At 39.5% G+C, this 22901-nt stretch overlaps 1 protein-coding gene across 3 annotated transcripts in view; it reads right to left on the reverse strand.

The window, feature by feature from the left end:
- The window catches only part of PPA2 (inorganic pyrophosphatase 2), a 117411-nt gene that overhangs the window by 35310 nt on the left and 59200 nt on the right, over nt 1–22901 (reverse strand). For all 3 annotated transcript variants that reach the window (XM_020974746.2, XM_020974747.2, XM_020974745.2), the window contains one exon: nt 22003–22129. In XM_020974746.2, the coding sequence (XP_020830405.1) occupies nt 22003–22129 (127 nt within the window). The remainder of the gene's footprint in view (nt 1–22002; nt 22130–22901) is intronic.

Below are 22901 nucleotides of genomic sequence, written 5' to 3' on the forward strand. Positions count from 1 at the left end.
AGCTTTATTTGCAGCAATCTAAAATCTTCCTGAAATGTTCCTTTTTGTTTTTAATTTATTTTAGGTAATTGGGGTTAAGTGACTTTCCCACACAGCTAGCAAGTGTCAAGTGTTTGGTCTGAGGCCAGATTGATCTCAGGTCCCCCTGACATCAGGGCTAGTACTCTGTCCACCACGAAACATAGCTGCCCTGATGTGCTCCTTTTAAGATTTTAATTTACCTGTTATGTTTTATCTACATTTTTTACTTCCAAAAGGGTGATTCTATTTATCAGAAAATTCAATGATTAAAAAGAGCCTCATGGTGTACCAGAAAAAAATAAAGAAAAAAAAAGTGGAATTGGCATGAGAGGCAAATCATCTGTTGAATCCTGACTAATATTTCCTACCTGTGTGACACTGGGCAAGTCACCACATTTCTGTAGGTCTTATGTTTTGTCATCTATAACTTCGGACTTAAACCACATACACAAACTTTAAGGCATCTTCTAGCTCCAATTCTGCATTTTTATGATTCATTGATGGCTAAAAGCTGTTCTCATATTCGTGGTTTAAATATTCTTTCATGGATTCTATTTCAGCTGTTACAGACACTTGGTCTTTTATTTTTCTCTCTGAATTTATTAACCAGTTTGAAGGTTTTTAAGACAGTACCACTTGTGTTTCTGGGGCTCTGATGCATGGCTCTTTCTTTTTTTCTGGGAAACATTCCTCACTTATACTGACAAAATATTCACCTTTTCCCTTACTCATTTTCTTAGCTACTTTTTTTTTTGTTTTTCCAAATGAGGTGATTTTTTTCCTATATTTCTTTTGAATTATTATTTATTTGGCATATTTACTGCAATGCTGAGGCAATGAAGGGGAAGTGGAATGAGTTATGAGCACCCACTCAGTCACCTTGCTGGAATTCCCATATGATGTTCGTTCCCAATGTTATGCAAGTAGCAAAGCAGGGATTTCAACCCATGTCCCGTAACTCCTTCACTATCCATACGACAGTCAGGACTGACTACTGACTCTCATATTTTTACTTCTCTATGATTAAATAATTATAGTTACCCCACTGAAGCTGATGTGATCAGAATTTGTTACCTATACTCTTCGATAAGTTATTGACTGAAAGATTAAAGACAACCAATTCTAAATTACAAATGTTGAATTTAGAACTGCAGGCTGGTTTCCCTCTCCCTGTTAGATTGTAATTTCCTCGAGGTAGGGCTTTTATTTTTCTTTCCATCTTTGTGTTTCCAGTGCCTAAGCAGGAGTCTGTACCATATAAAGGTTTGGTTTTTTTTTTTAAAGTTTATTAAGTTTAATTAATTTAATGCATCCATTTAGGTAGTTTTCCCCATAGTATACACACACACACACACACACACACACACACACACACACACACACAAACATTTGTGCATGTATGTGCCCATTGCTACACGCCAAGTTATGTGATTTCATTTTAATATTAGCTTAAAGAGAATATGAAGAGTAAGGTAAGCTTACTGCCCAAAAGAGCACAAAATATATCCCAATTATTAAAAAAAAGTGGCTTTGAGACAATCTGCTGTTTCAGATTATCCATGACACTACCCACCACCACTAGTTGACTTAAAGAACAAAGGTGAGGACTAACTTCTGAGGGGTGCCTCAAAAGCTCCATGTAACTAAGCAGCATTTATCCTAAGTACTATACAATTTAGCTCACTGCAGACAATTTTAGTTTACTAACAATTTAGCTTTTTGTAGACTAGAATGTCAAGGGAGCAGCAAATTAGGATGGATGAATATATATTTGCAAGGATAGGGAGAAAAATTCTATATACTGATGTCCTCAGTTCTTACCAAGTTCTCTTTCCTATGGTTAACTAAAACTTCACAGTTACAGAAACTGAGGATTTGGAAAAATAACAAACATCTTTTATTACATTGATTGTTAGACAAACAAAACACCTAAAGGATGCTCTCCCACTAGCACTGGTTAAAGAAATGAACCACATAGGAAGCAGAGGTCCCAATTCAATGAGATTTATCAGGGGAAGCGATTAAAAGACATTAGCACAAAACTACCATTTCTGTGTTACATATGCTGTTCCTCACAGAGCTAAACATGTGTACAACTAGCACTCTAAACAAAGTCTGGGGAAGCAAGGACATATGTTTTTAATAACATCTTATAAACACTTGCAGAAAACAGCCATTTCATTCCATAAAAAGGCATCCACTATATTTTCTGCATCACAAATAGAGGTTCCAGCACAGAAAATTGATTTTCTTTGAATGGTACATGCTTGGGCTCACTAAAAGAATCTCCTATGCTTCCCATAGTGCTCTACATATACAAACACATGCATAATCTACAAGCTAAAGAGCAGGATGTTTCACTTTGGATGTTTCTCTCTCTCTATTCTGTCCCCCTTTCACTCCTCCTCCTGCTACTGTCATCAAGTTAAAGCTTGTACTGAAAAAGGTTTTGAAATCATGAAAATATATTATTTCTAAGCGATAAATTAATTCACTTTCTAAAAGTTACCCAGAGGATTATACAAAGAGGCCAACAGATATTGTAACAGTAAATACCTCTGAAAATGAATTACATAAAAACTTTTATCCTATCCCAAAAATTGTTAGTTTACAAATAGGTCCATAGGTGCCCCCGCACCCAATTTTTAAAAAAAATGTGTCCATGAGAAAAGCTGTAAAGAACTAGTAGTTCACATTTACAGGATGCTTACAAGTTACCTCTTTGTGCCCTTCTGCAGGAACCAAAAGCATCTTCAGTCCTCCCATCCTATTCAAGCCAGCAAATATTTACTGAGAACCGACTGTGGGCAAGCCCTGGTACTAAGCTGGTTTGAATGTGATGGGGAACACTACTGATGTCCTTGCTGCAGAGGAGCTGAGTCACAAACAGCTGACTTGTGAACATTCTATGCATAGCAATGACTGACTCTCTACAGACTCGCTCACCTCATCTACTATGAGAGTCACTCTTGTCTTACTTTCTTTTCGCTCACTTAGGACAGCAACCACACAGTTCTGGGCTCACAGAACAGGAACATCTATGACCTAGAAGTTTTCCCCCTCCTCCTCTTTATACATGTTATACTCCTCCACTACTCTTTCACTGTTTATAATTCAGTTAAGAATACTACTTAATAATCTCTCTCCTCTCTCCCTCTTTCTCTGTCTCTGCCTCTCATTATCTCTCTTTCCTTCTTCCCTTTTCCTTCTCTCCCCACCCTCTTTCCTCTCTTTTCCTCTCTGTCTTTCTCTTTACTCACCTCTTCCCCTCTCTCCTCCTCCTTCACCTCCTTCTTCTCTCTCTCGTCTCTCCCTCCCTCACTCTCCTCTTTCCAGACACAATCCTTTTAACCTGCATTTCTCCTTCCAGTTTCTTTCAACTCTTGCTCAGTTACTTCACAAGAATCTTTATTCCCACTTATTTCACTCCCTCACTTTACTACGAGCCAGAAAATGATCCAAATCATAGCTGCAAAGCCAAAAGCAGTGTTAATGATAAGCTTGTATCACAGAAACGAAAATAATAAGTCCTGAAGTAAAATTAAATGTAATAACCAGAGTCATCAATCTTTAAAACCTTTTAAAGTAACCAGAATTTCCTTCCAGATTCTTTACAAGTCTCCATCTGCCTCTTCATCCTTCCCCATAATCAAACTTGATTTTCAAGAACAAGCATTTAAAATATATTTTGTTCAATTATGTTTTGCTTTTAATTACTCGTATTTTACCAGCACTGTTTCTTACTGTAAAAATATACTATTTGAGCCCTATTACAGATAAATGGGCTAGCCTGGGAACCTAACCACCATTTATAACATCATTTCTCTAGGAAAATGTCTTCCAAGCCCAAACAACTAACTTACAAAGGAACTTTTGGAATGTAGTTCTTTTTAAAAGGTGGGGAAGTGGGGAGGAAGATGTTTCTCTGTTCAATCCCCTTAAAAATGATAGCAAGCACTGTCTCTGGGTTTGACTCCAATGATGCGAGGGCATAAGCCACAACCAGTCTGAGAGAGGAAAGAAGCGTGTCAGAAAGAAGGGTGAAGCAGGCTGAAAATGATAGGTCTTAGTATTCCATTGAATTGGAAGGGAGCTTCACTTAGACTGGCTGCACTTATACTCCCCTCTCATAGCCTGAGCTACAACCTCACCTTATAGGTAACTTTAAAATCCTATGAATACCTCCTTTTATAGAACAGCAAACTGTTAACTCCATGACTTCCCTAGAGCTAATGTAATGGGGCCTAGAACACAGGCCTTTTGATTACTATTAACATTTTTTCCTACCACACCACATATAATCACTAAATATAAATAAAAATACAAATATAACTAAATATAACCTAATAACACTGAGAGATGAAGGAAAGTCCAGAATAAGATAGGTCATAAAACCAAATACCATAATTCAATTCCAATCTTAATCTTGAAAATTTCTTTTCCTCGGCCTAATGTACCTTCCGGTAATCAAAGCAATAAAAAAAAAAATATGTGATCCTTGGAGGAAGAGACTATTTTAAAATTAAGATCTTAATATTCTAAGGATCAGAATCAACAACCAAACAGAACTGAACACTGGGTAATAATAATGACTAAGCCTGGCTCAAAAGAAGAAAGGAGAAAACGCACCTCACGATCACACAAGTCATAAAGAAACATCAGAGCCAGAATATGAACCCACCTCCGCTGGTTCCAAATGCCGTACTCCTTCCACTACCTTGTGTTGTTTCTTCATCTATCTTTAACACGTTTGGTTTCACGTACCGTAAGATGAGATACGTATCTCCACTGATCACAATCCTTCCATGTCTTTTCAACCTGTACAATTCTCGTCCTTACCCTTTCATGAGTCTTCCACAAAGTATCTACCAAATACACATGAGAGGCCTTGCTCTGGGCCTCTTCATATGTTTAATATTTTTTGTATACTGTTGTAACACTATGGCTGTGCATGTCAATGTCCTTCTTACATTATGGGCCCACTTAATTTTCTCAGCATAAATACTCTTGAAGGCATATTCTTTCAAAGGTGTCATTGTAATATACTACAGGCCTCACAAAGCCACCTCATATTTTCCCATTGTCCTTTGTATCACTTGTAATTTTGATTATGGTATGTGGCAGAGGATGGCATCGTAAATTTATTTCCCGCTGTTTTTCTATCCAATTGTCCTAAGATTATTAAATAATCAATCCTTTCTCCAGTTTTGATTTTTCAATAATTTTTATATATTTGACTCTTTCTTCCATTTCTATTCTGTTCCACTTTTTTCTTATTTGATGCTCAATAACAAATAGTTTTGATAATAATTGCCTAATAATGTCATACTACCATTATAATATACTACCAAGTCATATTACCTTTATGACATGTTTTAAACTTTGGCGAACAAGTCATACTACTTCCATCAGCTCATTTTTTTTTCAAAAGTGTCCCAAGATATTCTTGCCTGTTTGATTTTCCATAATGTGCTTTATGATTTATCCAATTATGTTTTTAAAAATCTAATTATTTTTTGGCTGACACTGCCAACAGATCGATGAGTCTCTACAGTTCGCCTAGTGTTCAGACTACAGACAAAATCAATATTAAAATCAAATTTATCAATGAGTTTACCTTTAAAAACAAAACTTTTGTACAGATACTGCTGAAATAAATGGTTTTGTTTATAAATGGAGGGCTTTATCTAGCAAGTAAAAATTCAGGCCAAAGAGATTTAGAGTTTCCACATATTTATCTCTATCTTAAAACAATTTTACACCGAAAAAACCCATGATATGGCCTATTTAGCTTTTATATTTCCATTATTTCAATTTAAAATTGCACATATGTGCAACATATACGAAATGCAAGTCTGGTTTCGTATAGCACTAGCCCAACTACTTTTTTAAAAATATACTTATTCTTAACATAATTTATTTGTTTGAGGGTACAATGATATATCTACAGTAGCTCTGTTTGAGGCTCAGTTTTACTTTATAAGTTTTTTTTTTATTTTCAAATAAGTAAAAGTTATTGCATAGACAAAAAGCATTATTGCTGGACAATAAACAAAAAGTTCAAGACACCTGAAGATGGAAAGAAATCCTGAGTGATTTAAAAATGGAAAAAGCCACGAGGAACCCAAATCACTTCATTTTGACACAAGGTCCTTAGGCACTGCAGCCTGCTCTGAAGAGGATCAAATACCTACTGAATGGAGATTTGAAACACTGTATTTGAAAGAGATTAAATTCAAAACAATATTACAGATGCCTGGGCATTAGATTAGTATAAAAACAGCTTGGAAATGGGGGTAGCTAGGTGGCACAGTGGATAGAGCATTGGCCCTGGAGTCAGCAAGACCTGAGTTTGAATCAGACCTCAGATACTTGACACTTACTAACTATGTGACCCTGGGTAAGTCATTTAACCCCATTGCCTAGCCCCCAAAAAAAAAAAAGCCTTGGAATTTGGCTATTTCATAACTCAGGTTCTAATTTCCCTAGCACCCAGGTAATACCCTGGTAATAATTTCCAAGCTTGGGGAGTCCCTCTTTTTAAGTCATTTAGGAACCATTTAAAGCATAATTTCTCAGAGCCTAATTGCAGAGACCTAAGTGACATCCTAGTGGCCCTAAAGTATTAATGGGCCTCCTTAAGTGTCCAATTTACTCCAAGGGAGGACTGAGGGATAACAGAAAATCTGCCTGCCCATATTTTTAGATTTTCACATTGTCTACTCATCATCTCAGCCATGGAGCCTACAGATCCAACATGCTTTCCCTGTCTTACATAACTGAAAGAATAAGCAGTTGCGTTGTCTTCCAAAATCAGCAACTGGAAATTATAAATTATAAATAACTGAAAAAAAATTCTATTCTAATCAAAGTCTGCACATATTTGTAAGTACAGAAGAGCTTCTTGATCCTAACCTACTATTTACTTTAAAATGCCTGGGACAATATACAGGGTAAATGTGAAAGGAAAGATTGTCTAAAAACTAAAATAGTCATGTTTGTTTACTTTTTTCTTTTCAAGAAAAATTTAACATTCTTTTCTTTTTAAATTTTGAGTTCCAAATTCTCTCCCTCTCTCCCAGTCACTGAGAAGGCAAGCAAAATGCTATCAATTATACATGTGAAATCAAATAAAACGTATTTTCATATTAGCCATATTTCCAAAAGAAAAAGAATAGAAATAATACTTCAGTTTGTGCTTGGAGTTCATCAGTTCTCTCTCTGGAGATGCGCAGCACTTTTTCATCACAAGCCCTCTGGAATTGTCTTTGATCTCTGTACTGGTCAGAGGAGCCAAGTCTTTCACAGGGGGTCATCATTACAACATAGCTGTTACTGGGTACCCTGTCCTCCCAGCTCTTCTCACTTCCTTTCATAGCAGTTCATAGAAGTCTTCACATGCTTTTTTTCTGACACCGCTCCCCTCATCATTTCTTAGATCACAAAAGTACTCCACAATGATATGCCATGACTTGCTCAGCCATTCCCCAGCTGATGAGCGTCTCCTCAATTTCCAATTCTTTGCCACCACAAAAAGAGCTGCTGTAAATATTTTTGTACATATAGGTCCTTTTCCTTTTCCTTTGATGTCTCTGGGGCACAGACCTAGTGGGCGTATTGCTGGGTCAAAGGGGTCACAGCTTGATAACCTTTTAGGGATAGTTCCAAATTGTTCTCCAGAATGACTGGGCCAGTTCACAATTCTACCGACTGCTGCAAGCGCCTGTGTCCACAGCCGTGGTCTGATGCTGGCGGAGTGTGAAGAGCGAAGGAATCATGGGCCAGGTGGGAGCAGTGAAGAACAAACTTCGTTTATTGATCTGAGGGCTCAGGCTTATATAGTACTGGATCAAGCAGCAGTAACATTATTTTCCATGAAAAGCACAAACCTAATTAAGTGATTTCCTTATTTCCTTGTACCTTGTCTGATACTTTCTTTCCTGCGTCCTGTCCTGTAACCTGTCCATTTCCTCCCTGCATCCTATTCTCAAGAGACGGAACAGGGGGTGGTGAGACGACATTCTGAATTTACACAGCTGTCAGGCTTAGTATAATCTACAGGTAAGACCCTGGCTGGCCTAAGTCTTCCAACTCCACAGAGCTAGCCCTCAACAACCAACAATTCATTAATGTACCTATTTTCCCTCATCCCCTCTAGCATTTGTCATTTCTGATAGGAGTGAGGAGGTATCTCAGAATTGTCTTAATTTGTATTTTTCTAATCAATAGTGATTTAGAGCACTTTTTCATATGGCTATAGATAACTTTGATTTCTTCTTCTGAAAACTACCTGTTCACATCCTTTGACCACTTATTAATTGGAGAATGGCTCTTATTTTTATAAATTTGACTTGATTCTCTACATATTTGAGAAATGAGGCTTTTACCAGAGAAACTTATGGCAAATTTTTTTATATTACCTCATTCCTTTTTAGCAAAATGTAGTTTTCCTGATCATCTCTTTTAATCAAGTTGATTTTTGCTAAGCTCATGATTCTAACCTTGCCTTTTTTATTTCAGCTAAGGCATATTAGAGTCTGCTCCTGGCCCTTTATTTTAACTCTGTATGTGTCTGTTTCAAGTGTGTCTCGGGTAAACAACAGATTATTGGATTCTGGTTTGTAATCCATTCTGCTTTTAGCTTCCATTTTATGAGTGAGCTCATCCCATTGACATTCACAGTTACAATTACTGTCTATTTCCCTCCATCCCACTGTCTTCTATTTATTCTTCTCTCTCTCTCTTAATCCTGTCCCTCCTCAAAAGTTGGTTTTGCTTCTAACCTCTGCCTCCCTTAATCCACCCTCCCTTTTATTATCTTCCCTTTAATCTCTTCACCTCCTATTTCCCTATTGGGTAAGATATATTTCTATATGCAACTGAGTGTATGTATGTATGTATGTGTATATATGTGTGTGTGTGTGTGTGTGTGTGTGTGTGTATATACACACACACACACACACACACACACACACACACACATATACGCATATATATTTTTATATTATTTTCTTCTTCCTATGAACCAATTCCAATAAGAGTGAGGTTCAAGCACTGCCTGCCACCACCACTCCCCACTTTCCCCTTTACTGCAAAAGCTCTTCCTTGTGTACCTCTTTTATGTGAGGAAATGTTCCTCATTCTACCTCTCCCTTCCCCCTTCTCCCAGTATATCCCTCTTTCTCACCCCTTCAATTTTTTAGAGATCATTCCAACATAACAGACTCACACCCATGCCCTCTGTCTATGTAAACTCCTTTTTTTTTCTTTTTTGGTGAGGCAATAGGGGTTAAGTGATTTGCCAAAGGTCACACAGGTAGCGTCAAGTGTCTGAGGCTAGATTTGAACTCAGATCCTTTTGACTCCAAGGCCAGAGCTCTATCCACTATACCACCTAGATGCCCTGGTAAACTCCTTTTAAATGCCCTAATAATGATAAAAGTTTTTAGGAGTTACATGAATCCTCTTCTCATATAAGAACGTAAACAGTATGACCACATTAAATTTCATAATATTTCAATTTCATGTTTTGGGTTTTTTTATGCTTTTCTTGAGTCTTGTCAAATGTCAAATGTTTTAGTCTGCTCCGGCCATTTCATCAGGAATGCTTGAAAAGTCCTCTATTTCACTGAATGACCATCTTTCCCCCAAAGGATCATACTCACTTTTGCTGGGTACATGATTCTTGGTTGTAATCCTAGCTCTTTTGCCTTCCAGAGTATCATATTCCAAGCCCTCCACTCCTTAAATGTAGAAGCTGCTAAATCATCCGTGATTCTGACTGGCTCCATGATATCTGAATTGCTTCTTTCTGGCTGCTTGAAACATCTTCTCCTTGATCTGGGACCTCTGGAACTTGGCTATCACATTCCTGCGAGTTTTCATTTTGGGCTCTCTTTCAGGAGGTGATCGGTGGAGTCTTTTGATTTTCATCTTGCCCTCTACACCTAAGACAGTGGAGCTGTTTTTCTAGATAATTTCTTGAAAAGATAATGTCTAGGCTCTTTTTTTTTTTAATCATGGCTTCCAGATAGTCAATAATTCTTAAATTATCTCTCTTCAATCATTTTCTAGGTTAGTTGTTTTTCTTACAAGATATTTCACATTTTCTTCTTTTTTTTCTTCTTTTGTCTTTGTTTTATTGCTTTTTCGTGTCTCATAAAGTCATTAGCTTCCACTTGCCCAATTCTAATTTTTAAAGAATTATTTCTTAAGTGTACTTTTGTGCCTCTTTTTACATTTGGACAATTCTGTTTTTTAAGGAGCTCTTTTCTTTAGTGAATTTTTGTACCTCCTTTTCTATTTGGCCTATTCTACTTTTTAAGAAGTTCATTTCCTCAGTGGATTTTTGTGCCTTTTTAACAACTGGGCCAATTCTGGTTTTTTTAAGGTGTTTTTTTCCCTCAATATTTGTTTGTGCCTCTTTTACTAAGCTATTAATTCTCTTTTCATGATTTTCTTGCCTCACTTTCATTTTTTTTCCCCAATTTTTCTTCTACCATGCTTATCTCTTTCTTTAACTCTTCCTGGAATTCTTGTTGAGCCTGTGTCCAATTAGCATTTTTTTTTGAGACTTTACCTGTAGCAATTTTTACATTATCTTCTTCTGATTTTGTGTCTTGGTTAAGGTTGGGCTCTGCTTACCTGGGTGTGAGGAGCTCTGTCCCAACCTTTAGGCTTTTTTGTGCTGCCATTTTCAGCACTAGTTCCGGAGGTCTGCAAATTTTCAGTGCTTCAAAGGTGGTGTGAGGTGGGGAGAAGTGTGGTCACTGCTCTCCTGATCCATGCCCTGATCTTTACCCAGGAAGGGCCTCTGCTCCCCTGAAGTCACATGCAATAGCTCTACTCTTGGCCCTTGGAACTGTAACCAAGTGCCCTGTTCCCCTGCTGCTGCAAGTGCTCGCACTCTTCTTGGCTCTGAAACCAGGAATTCTGCTCCCTTGTGACTGACTGACAAGCTTTCCTTTCTACCCTGGAAATGAGATCCAGAACTACACATGGGCAATAGAGCTGCCAATCAGTGCCAACTGTACCCAGTGCCAGGAACGGGTCCCCTGTAATCTCTTTCTGACCAGTAGTCTGACCTCCTTACTATCTCTGGGCTCCTAAAACTGCTGCTACAACCATTCTTGCCACTGTATGTTAAGTCTGGAGGTGAATGTTGAGAGTTCAGCTGAGTTGCTGCCTCTTGTCCTCCATATTGGCTCTGTCCCTCAGCATGTTTATTTTCAAAGCAAATGAGATTATCTGCTAGACACTATAAATAAAATAGTTTGTTTGGGTGGGAGGGGTTTTTCTTTGTTTATTTTCTTCATTGTTGTTTTTTGCCTTTTACCTCAATCTTCTACTAAGAATATGAATTAATAAAAAGGAAATAAATTATCTATCAACTACAATATTGTACAGCCAGCTTATTGCTACACAGAATACGATCATAACATGACCAGTATTTTGAAACATACCCCACAAACATGTTTTATTTTTTCTAAGTCACTTAATATTTTTGTTTCATTTTCTGACACTAATGTTAAGTTTTTGAGTTGCCAAATATTTGTATTGTCACTGTAACAGAACTGCTTATTCTCTACTTAGGAGCAATCTCAACTTTCTCATCAAATATATTTAAGTTCAAACAAATACACAAAGCATTTCACATGGCTCGATTTGTGACTAAGGAACACCAAGTTATAGCTATCTACTTGGAAATGATTTGTTGAAAGAATGAGTGAAAAGGAATGGGACTTTCACATCCACAAGTGATTCTATACATATTACCAAACTTTCTGATTCCCAGCCCTTGTTCTCTAAATGAACATTGTTGGCCTATTCATTAAAGTCATCAAAATGTATTATGAAAAGTATTTCACTTTTCCCTTAATTCTGAGATTAAAAGGGATTAAGGAAACTACTTGCTTGTTCCTGCTATCATTTTTATCATTACTAACAAGTAATGACTGATATAATCTTCATACCTAGATGGATCCTAGCTGAGATGCTCACCTCTAGAATCCATATAATACAAGTTGCACTAACACAGGACTTAGGGAAACTACGTTCTTGCCATGGCTCCACCACTAATTAATTGTGTGACCTCAGGAAAGTTACTTTTCCCTGTTAAGATCTCAGTTGCCCTCATTTGCAGAATGAGTGGATCAGACTAGACCATTCTAACTGCGTAAGTGAATTTTTTTTAAAATAAAAAAAATCCACAAAAGACCATATTAAACATAAAAGCCATATACATCCCATATTTTATACAATTCCCCTTTCATTTCTGCAGTGACCACAGTACAGTAGTAAAAAAAAAAAATCTGGGCAGCAGAGGACACTAACAATCACCTACCTCACAGACACTTAAAAAATATTAATATGGTTGTTGGCACTCCCATATATTCTTTGTCCAATGACCTACCACTGACACAGTACTGGAGGAAATGAACTGTATCTATATTGACATTCTCTTGATAAATCAAACCAGAATGCATAAAGAAGGTGCAGCAAAATTAAAGACTGGCTCAGAGATTCTCCTTGGAAAAGCAGCTAAAAGAGCCGTTAGGGTTGGCTGGATTTTGTAGCCAAAGGCAGGAAGAAACATCATTTCATGGAACATTTGGTTGTCTCACAATAAAGAATCATATAACCTCCAGGCTGGAAAACACCTGAGAGACCAGCTGGTCCAACCCAGAGCTGAGAGTCCTTTCTCTACAATGTACTTGACTGCTGGTAATCCAACCTTTGGTTGAAGGCCACTATGGAGAGCAAACCCATCCTACCTCCAAGGAAGTCTATTATAATTTCTGACAGCTCTAGTTAAAAAAAAAATTTATGGATATATTTTGTTTTCAAATCAACTATACTTCCCAAGATAGCCCTCTCCTTCAACCCCTGACAAGTAGCCATCCTTTACAACAAATTAAAAAAAGAGGAGAAAAAAACCAGATCAGTAAACCTTACCAACAAATCAAAAATGTCTGACATATGCAATATTCCACAGTCATAGTCTCCCACCTCTGCAAAGAATGGGAGGAGGTACTTTCTTACATCCCTTATTCTGGACTAACATTAGCAATTAGACTTTTATAGCATTCAGTTTAGATTGTTTTGTTTTTCTTCAACTTACATTGCAAATAAAGATAACATGGAGAAACAACAAAACTGCTCATTAAAAAAGTCAATGTCAGTATCACACTGCTAAAGTTAAAGTTCACATCTCTCATTTCTATTGTTAATTGATAATCTCATGGGGGAGGGGGACTTTTTACTTTATAAAGGCATTTGTTTGGATATTTGTTTAGAAGTGTGTCTGTCAAAAAAAAAGTATAGCAATAAATTCTGTTCCCCCAAAACAAACACAAAAAAATAAGAAAATTGGGAAGGTGCTGGACATGTCAAGTACCTAAAAACATCAGAAGAAATGAAACTATGTTTTAGTGGAGAAGAAATAGCTAGTTATAGATAAGTCTCTTCACAATATGCTGTCTGAATACAGTGAAATCACTGACTAGTTGAAGCAAAGATCTGAATTAATACCAAATTAGAAGGAAGGATGAAGGGAGGAAGAAGACACTACATGTGATTACAATATCTCTAACTCAACCTAGTTAATAAGCTGTCAACTTTGAAAAAATGAGAAACAAAAATAAAGAAACTATTACTCTTTCTTAGGAAGTATTACGGGGAAAGAAGTAGCCACAAAGAAGCCAAAAGTCCCCAGAAAGTACCCCAAGTCAGAGACAATCTCCTTGCAAAGGAGGGAAACAGTGGCCAAAAGCAATGACGTCCATTTATTTAGGGTGTGAGCTCATGGGTAAATAGTATAGTATAGAGGAAATTGACAAATGATCATGAGTGGCTTTATCTCATGAAACTGCAAGATGCAAATAATCAGAAAATTAGCCTGTCAAGAACTACTCAGTTTGAGACCTATCACCCAGGTCATCGGATTGAGAACTTGAAACAGATCTTAAGAGATCCCCTAATCCAACTGCTTAACTTTACAAATGATGAAACTGAGGCTCAGACTTCAGCTGCCCAAGTGATGGACAAGCAGGAAGCAGCAGAAGCAGAGTTCAAACTCTGGCCCTTGGATTCCAAATCACTGGACTTTCTGCTACCCATTGCCAACGATCTCTTAACAGCCAAATCCAATGTCCTTTCTTCATTCCAAATCCTTACTGCTCTCTCATTTGATAGGGGCTCACCACCTTCTCCTCAAGGATATTTTCTCCCTTCTGCTTTTGTGATGTTGCACTCTCTCAGTCTTCTCCCACCTTCCTGACCACTCTTTCATGGTCTCCTTTGCTGGCTCTTCAGTGAAACATAGCCCTTTAACTGTAGGTATACTCCACAGCTCTGTACTGGGACTTCATTTCTCTTTTTATGCCCTCTTTCCTAGTGATCTCATTGGCCCCATGGAGTTAATTCTCATCTGGGCAGATTGGTGGCTTAGTGTCATTGCAGTCGTATCCAACTCTTCATGACCCCATTTGGGGGTTTTCTTGGCAAGGAGACTTTAATAGTTTGCTATTTCCTTCTTCAACCCATTTTACAGATGAGAAACTGAGGCAAACGAGGCTAAGTGACTTGCCCGGGGTCACATAGCTAGTAAATGTCTGAGGCCAGAGCTGAACTCATGAAGATAAGTCTTCCTGGTTCCAAGCCCACTGCTCTATCCACTGGACCACCTAGCTGCCTTTCTGTGTAGATTACTACAATTCTTATATGTCCAGCACTACACACTCTCTTCTGACTTTTAATCCTTCGTTACCATCTGCCTAATGCACATCTCCAATTGGATACCCCATAGGCACCTCAAGGTCACTATGTCCAAAAGCAGAACTCATTATTTCCCACAATCCACTCTGGGTTTTTAACTCCCATATTTCTGTCAAGGACATCATCACCCTTCTTTTTTTTTTTTTACCAAGGTTCACAACTAGAATGCTAATCATTGACTTTACTCTCCTTCACCCCATCTATCTAATCAATTGCCAAGTCTTGTCAATTCTACCTCTTCAACAGGTCCCCTCTGTTAGAATGTAAGCTCCTCGAAGGTAGGTACTATTCTGTGTTTTTTTTTTTTACTTTCTTTGTATTCCCAGCACTTTGCACAATGCCTTACAAGTGGTAAACACTTAACAGGTGCTTATTCATTGATTTCTCCTATCCGTCCCCTCCTCCCCACTGTACCACAACCACCCTAGTTCTAGTCTCATGAACCCTTTCCTAAACTACTGCAATAGCCTTCTACTTAGTTTCTCTGCCTCAAATCTCCCTCTCCTCCCCATCCAATACCTCTTCCATATAGCTGTCAATGGGACAGTCCTAAAGCACAAGTCAGACTGAGTTATATCCCTGCTCAAAAAGCTTCTGTGGCTCCCTAAGATAGTCTCTAAGGCAAAACAAACTCCTCTGTTGAGCATTCAAAGCCCTTCACAATCTGGCTCCAGCCTGGCTTTCCTGGATGGTCACATATTATACTCCATTATGCACTCTAAGTTCCAGCTAAACTGCCCTATTTTTGGTTCCTCATAAACTGCATTCCATTTCTCCCTTCTTTGCCCCTGCACTGATGGCCGCACTTACCCCCCATGTCTGCTCCCTCACTACTCCATCTACCCCACAAGAATGGAGCATGTTTGGTGGAGAGAAGGATGCTACGACCATATCCTGGACCATATGGGCATTTTTCATAATTCAATATACTTCCCATAGAGTCATTAGCTTCCATTTGCTCCATTCTAATTTTTAAGAAATTATTTTCTTTAGTGAGCTTTCGGACCTCCTTTTCCATTTGGTCAATTCTGCTTTTGAAGGCATTCTTCTCCTCATTGGTTTTTTGGACCTGTTTTGCCATTTGGGTTAGGCTATTTTTTAAGGTGTTATTTTCTTCAGTGTTTTTTTTTTTTCGGTTTCCTTTAGCAAGCTGTTGGCTCGTTTTTCATTATTTTCTTGCATCACTCTCATTTCTCTTCTCAATTTTTCCTCTACTTCTCTTACTTGCTTTTCAAAATCCTTTTTGAGCTCTTCCATGGCCTGCGACCAATTCATATTTTTCTTGGAGGCTTTGGATGTAGGAGCTTTGACTTTGTTGTCTTCCTCTGGTTGTATGTTTTGATCTTTGTCACCAAAGTAAGATTCTATAGTTTTGAGTTTTTTCCCACTGTTTGTTCATGTTTCCAGCCAATCACTTGATTTTTTAACTCTTTGTCAAGGTAGACCTCTGCTTCCAGTGTGGAGTGTGTACTGTCCCAAGCTTCAGGGATTTTGTGCAGCTGTTTTCAGAGATACTTCTAGGGACTTGTGAATTTTCAGTTCTTCCAAGGTGGTATGATCAAAGAAGAGGTGCTTACTCCTTTCCTGGCCTGTGCTCTGGTCTGTGAGTGATCATAAGCCCTCTTTTCTACCTTGGAACTGTAAGGAGCATTCGCTCTGCACCACCGCTACAAGTTCTACCATGACAGCGCTCCTCCTTGCCCCCCAGACCGCCACCCAGGACCGTGACCCAGATCCAAGCACCAGTAAGGCAAGAGAATCCTGCCTCAGTGCCAACAGAGAAAGCCCTGCACCATCTGTGGGCCAAGAGCTCCTGAAGCAGCCGCTGCCACAGTGGCCACTGCCTCAGGGCTGTGCTAGGGCCAGGCCTGGACCATGATCCTCTCTCACCCAGATCCAACAGACCTTTCCCACTGACCTTCTAAGTTGTCTTTGGCGTTTGTGAGTTGAGAAGTCTGGAAACCATAACAGCTGCCCATGATTCAGTCTCCTGAGGCCTGCTCTGGGTTTGCTCTAGCCCTGTCTTTGCCTGTGCAGCCCATGCTGAACTGCACTCCTCTCCCAGCCCAGTGCAACAGACCTTTCCTATCAACCATCCAAGTTGTCTTGGGCTGGAAATCTGTTTCACCCTGTCTTTTTGTGCGTTCTGCTGCTCTAGAATTTGTTTAGATTATTTTGTACAGGTATTTGGGGGGTTTGGGGGAGAGCTCAAGCAAGTCACTGCCTTAACTCCTCCATCTTGGTTCCGCCCCCAACATACTTCCTAAAGAACAAGTCTAACCATGTTACTACTGCCCTGCTCATGAACCTTGAGAGGCTCCACTACCATTTAAACTCTCAACTAATCTTTCCAAACTTATATCACATGACTCTACCTTTCAGCCAGACTGCCCTAGCTGAAGCACCACCCCCTCAATCTTCCAACCCCTACCTCTCTGCCTCTACAAGGCATTCCCCCCTCTTTACCTCTGCCTCTTACAAGTCCTAGCTTCCTTCACCATTCAGCTCAAGTCCTACTTCTGAGAAGACCTGCCTGGCCCTCGTACACAGTATTCTTTCTCTCCTCCAGTTGTTATGCATTACACTCCTCTGTGTCCCCAACATAATCTCCCAGCAAAGCAGAAGCTCCTGTATCCTCAGTGCCAATACAATGGAATAGACAAGTTATAAATGCTCACTGACTTACATTGGTTTGGACTGAGTCAGTAGAATATGACACTACTTTAAAGGCTTCCCTCACATCAGGTTGTTTGCAAGCATGTATTAAAAATGTAAGTTTCAATGACAGTTGTGACCAAAGAGACAACTCTGAGAAGTAACATCAGTTTCTGAGATGAAAGACTTCACTGGGCTGTTTGTTGGTGTCATGGAAGACGTTCTACTTCCACTCCGGGGAGAAGATCTGGGGAAAATTCTCCAAATACTCCTATTTTCACTGTACAAATCACAAAAATCTCTAAAATACAACAAAGCTTTTTCAGTAATGTTAGTGAAATTAAATTAATTTAACTATACGCTCTAAAACAACAGTGGAAAAATACATGAAACCCACATTATGACATGACGTCCCACTGAGGTAGTTATAAATACATATATATACACACGTGTGCCTATACATGTATGTCACATATATACCTATACATTTACATTTGCATGTCACATGCATATGTACCTATATACATATGTCACGTGCATACACATACACACATGCATATGTCACATGCATATATATAATATATATGTGTGTGTGTATGTGTGTGTGTGTGTATGTATATATATACACGAGAGAAGGAAGGAGGAGGAAGGAAGGGGGGGAAGGAGAGAGAGGGAGGAAGGTTCCATGCTGCAGACAGATAATAAACTGGGCCCAGAACTGAATGTGGGAAACAAGACAGATCAAATTTTGGAAACTTTTTGGAGTTTTAAATCGTGCTAAGTTGCATATTGCTGTAAAACACTTTTTAATACCAATGGTATCAAGTCCATCAATGAGCACTGATCAAGCCCTGCCTATGGAGTAGGCACTGCACTAGGCACTGAGGTCACAAGTACAACCCTTATTCTCAATGAGCTTACGTTCTAATGAAGCACGCAACACATGCATCTGTAGATCAATATAAGGTAGTTAAATACAGGGTAGTTTGGGAAGGAAAGCACTAGCAGTTAGGGGAATCGGGAAAGACTGCATGAAGGTGATGTATGAGCTGCATCTTAAAGGAAGAGAGGAATTCCAAATGGTGAAGACAGAGAGTGAATTCCAGGCCTAGGGGTCAGCTGCTGGTGTTCTGTCATTTACTACTTCTGGAATGGTGGGCAAGTCAATTGTCCTCTCCGGACCTCTTTTTCCTCAATGATAAATTGAGGGCATTGTAGTAGATGACCTATGAGATCCTTCTGTCTCTAAAGCTATGATCCCTCATGACAACGAATCTCGGGCCAGCATGTCAATGGACCCCCAACTGTGGATCCTTCAAAGAAAAACAGAAAGATCCACCGATATAGAGTTCAGCAATGATGACTTGTATATGGCAAACAGCATATAAGAAGACATCATCAAAGATCTATATTACAAGAAAGGGAGGTCAGCTGGTCACAAGAGACATGATGGATAGCTCAACTGCTTTGCTGGTAATTTCAACAAAGTTCTCACTGTAGCAAGACAATACTTTTCCACTGTAACTGACTCACTATTCCACTCAATAGAACAGGTTTTCCAAACATTCTCATCCCACCTCAGAACTCCTATGGATCCCCTACATCACCCTCTCAGCTGAAAACCTCACTCCATATTTCACTGAAAAAATTAAGGTCATTAGCCGAGAACTCCCTTCCTCTCTTCCCCTCTTCTTCATTTTTTATCACTCTCTTTTTAACTCTCTTTCCTAACTCTCTATAGTTTGGCTTCTGACATAATCATTAAACTGAAATAGCTCTCTCCAAAGTTGTCCACAATCTCTTAACTGCTAAATCTAATTGCCTTTTCATAATCCTCATGCTTCTTGACCTCTCTTCCACCTCTGACATCATCATCAATTGCCCTCTTCTTGAAACTCTCTTCTCTTTGCATTGTCATGACCCTGCCTTCTCCAGGTTCTCCTCCTACCCATCTAAACACTTCTCAGTTCTCTTTGCTGGATATTTATCCATGACATGTTCAATAACCATGGCCCCCATGTCTGGATCCTTTTCTCTTCTCCTTTCATGCTATTTTGCTTGAAAATCTCATCAGCTCCTCTTGATTTGATTATTATCTCTATGCAGATGATTCTCAGATCTATTTTTCCGGCCCTAACCTCTGCTGACCTCCAGTTTCACATCTCCAACTGCCTATTGCTGGAAATCTCAAATTGGATATCCAATACACATTTTAAACTCAACATATCCAAAAAGAATTATTTGTCTTTCTCCCAAGCCCTCCCCTCTTCCTAATTTCCCTATTATTATCAAGAGCACCATCCTCCTCTCAGTCACCCAGGCTTACAGCCTGGGCATCATCATCAACTCCTCACGCTCTCTCATTCCTCATATCCAATCAGCTGCCAAGCCCTGTTCATTCCACCTTGGTAATCTCGCTCTCCCATCTCTCCTCTGACACTGCCCCCACCTTAGTACAAGACACTTCATGCCTGGACTATTGCCGTGTCCTGCTGGTAGGGCTCCCTGCTTCAAGTCCATCCTCCACTCAGCTATCAAAATGATCTTTCCAAAGATGTCATGACCCTATTCAAGAAGCTACAGTGGTTCCCTATTACTTCCCAGATCAAACAGAAAATCTTCTGCTTGGAGTTCGAATCCATTGTTAACCCTGTCCCTTCCTAGGTTTACAGTCTTCTTACATCTTCCTCCCTTCCACATACTCTACGGTTCAGACACTAGCCTTCTTGCCCTTCCTTGCACATGGCACATTATCTCCCTACTGGGCATTTTCTCTGCATGTCAACTAAAATCTCACCTTCTGCAAGAAAGCTTTCCTGCATTCTCCTCCTTAATACTACTGCTTTCCCTCTGAGACTACCCCCAACTCATAGCTCCCTTGTTCAAAGTTGTTTGCATGCTGTTTCCCCTATCACATTGTGAACACCTGGAGAGGAAGGGCTGTTTTTTGACTCTCTTGGCATCCCTAGTGCTTAGCACAGTGCCTGGCACATAGTAGGCATTTAATAAACGATCTCTGACTTCTATAACGAACAGTCATACAATAATAATACAACAACAACTGGAAGAATACTGCTGCTAAAAAGATGGCCCTTTCTCTCAGAGAAGACTGAGTTCAGTAAAGGAATTTCCCAAAGGCAATCTGCCGTTTTTCTGTAGTGTTGGCCTGAGATATATGCACTGACAAGCCAGTTCCACAGGCAGCCCATCCACTTGCATCCCAATGTTTGGACCGCCAACTCCCTTCATTCACCTGGTTTTGCCTATGTGGCCAAACTGTCCCTTACACCCTCCCACCCCACCTCTGCTTCTGAGATCCCCATATTTCCTTCAAAACTCTGCTCAAAGGATGCCGTCTACACAAAGCTCTTCCTGATTGCTGCTCCCAGCTGCAAATGAACTCCCTCAAAAAACTTACCTTGTCTTAATTTGTGTAGATTTTACATAATCTTATTTTTATTTCCATGTTATCTCCCCCATAGAACGTAAGCTCCTTGAGGGCAGGGGCTATTTCACTGTTGTCTTTGTGTCCCCAGCACCTCTCACAGTGCCTGGCACAAAATGAGCACTTCGGAAATACTTGACGTGAAGTTAAATGACTTGCTCAAAGTCACACAATCTTGCACATTTAGGAGGAGGGATTAAAGCCCAAGAACCTCCTAACTACAAATGCGACAGTCTTTCCCCACTCCTACCATGGTGTCCTCATGGAACAAGATATCTGGCTCAGTGTACAAAGCTCGTGTCATCTGCCTTGATTTCAAGCCACTTGTCTGAGGAGCTGCTACAACACTGGGAAATACTGGCATCGTATTAACTCACAGCTCCCCAGCATGTGCCACTTTGGCAGACAATGACCCGGCACACCCGAAGCCACAGGACATAAAGGTGGGGAGGGGACTGTATTGAGAGAGGAGGAAAGGAGGAAGAAGAGAAGATGAAGTCCAGAAAAGGAAAACTTCTGAATCATCACAGTTTTGAGTACAGGGGCCCACCTCCACACCCTGCTAAGCCCTACAGATACTCTCCTGAGCAGGAATAAGGCTAACGGGTCTTCTGATATTCTTTCCTTTCATTGTTCTCCCTCTTCCCACTTTTACAGTATCCTTTACCCTTTACCCTGAAAAGAGGGTAATTTCACGGGTGGGCTAATATGCCGCCAATGTTATTTTCCAAAACTGCCCTGAGAAGTTTAAAAATTCTCATGAGCAGTTAAGGCAACACACTTCTCCTTCAATTCTTAAAACACTTTGATCTTTTAAAAGCTATAAATCCTGAGAAACTAAGCCAGCAACACAGAGAATATACATTAAGTCTGAAACATCTGCCTGCATCCTTTTCTCTTCTGTATCTCCCATCAGTATAACACAAGTCAGATACCATCTCATTACAATGACTATTTCATTTAATACAGAAACAATAAAGGCAGGCTATACAAATCTGACTCTTAATTAAATAAACTCTATGCAATAAAGGTCCCATTTCAGTTCCCAGAACACCTATCCCACCCGGATAGTTTGGCTCAGTTTCCTGAAATGGTGTAAGACTTACTATGGAACTTGGAGGCTTCTGGGTCATCCACACTAATAGCAATTAACTTCCAATCTGCCTCACCCTCGTCAATAAGGGCCAAAACTCCAAGAATCTTCACCTGGATTATGTCGCCACAAGCACGAACCTTCAGAGAAGAATTTCAGCATTAGACAAATGTAGGAAGAGCCTACTCAGGGATCTGGAGGAGCTGGTTAATCTTTTTTACACCACAGCTGAGACTTCATCCAAGCATAGTACTGCAGGTGAGGAACTTCTACTACCAGGGTCCATCGGTGCCTTCTCTAAAACTTCAGGTACTAGAGTTCTGCCTGAGCCACTAAGCTGTCAGGTCACGTGCCCAGGGTCAATATGTGTCAGAGACAAGACTTGAACCTATGTCTTCCTGACTCTAAGGCCAGTTCTCCATCTACTATGCTAGGCTGTTATCTCCCTAGACCACAGAAAATATTTTTTTAGAAGATTTTAGACAGGGCAGTGATAAAAAGCTATATGAATTCAAAACAAACCAAAAAAAGGGTACCTCACAATAACTTCACAGAATCGAGTGTCTTGGGGACATATTAACAGTCAAGACACTCGTCAAAACATTGTGCTTCCCTTGTTGCCAAAACAGTATGAGGTGATCTTAATGTTGGAACTTTGGAGACTGGATCATAGTATAGTTAAAGAAAAAGAAAAGTCAATGATCAGTGCCCCAGATTTTATTCTGCGAGTTCCATGCCCTGCATATTCACATTCTGCAGATACCCAGTTTAGACAATGCACCTTAAAAGGATGATTCTCTCTCTCGGTTATCCCCATCTCAAGTTAAATAGAGTTGGTTTAAACTTTTTAATGAATCCATGCAGTTTTCCCAAATATTTTAAAGCCTTTAACAGTGAGCCCAACAGGTCTAA

The sequence above is a fragment of the Phascolarctos cinereus genome, unplaced genomic scaffold (genome assembly GCF_003287225.1).
Source record: "Phascolarctos cinereus isolate Bilbo 61053 unplaced genomic scaffold, phaCin_HiC Scaffold_9;HRSCAF=440, whole genome shotgun sequence".
In the NCBI taxonomy this organism is placed as follows: domain Eukaryota; kingdom Metazoa; phylum Chordata; class Mammalia; order Diprotodontia; family Phascolarctidae; genus Phascolarctos; species Phascolarctos cinereus.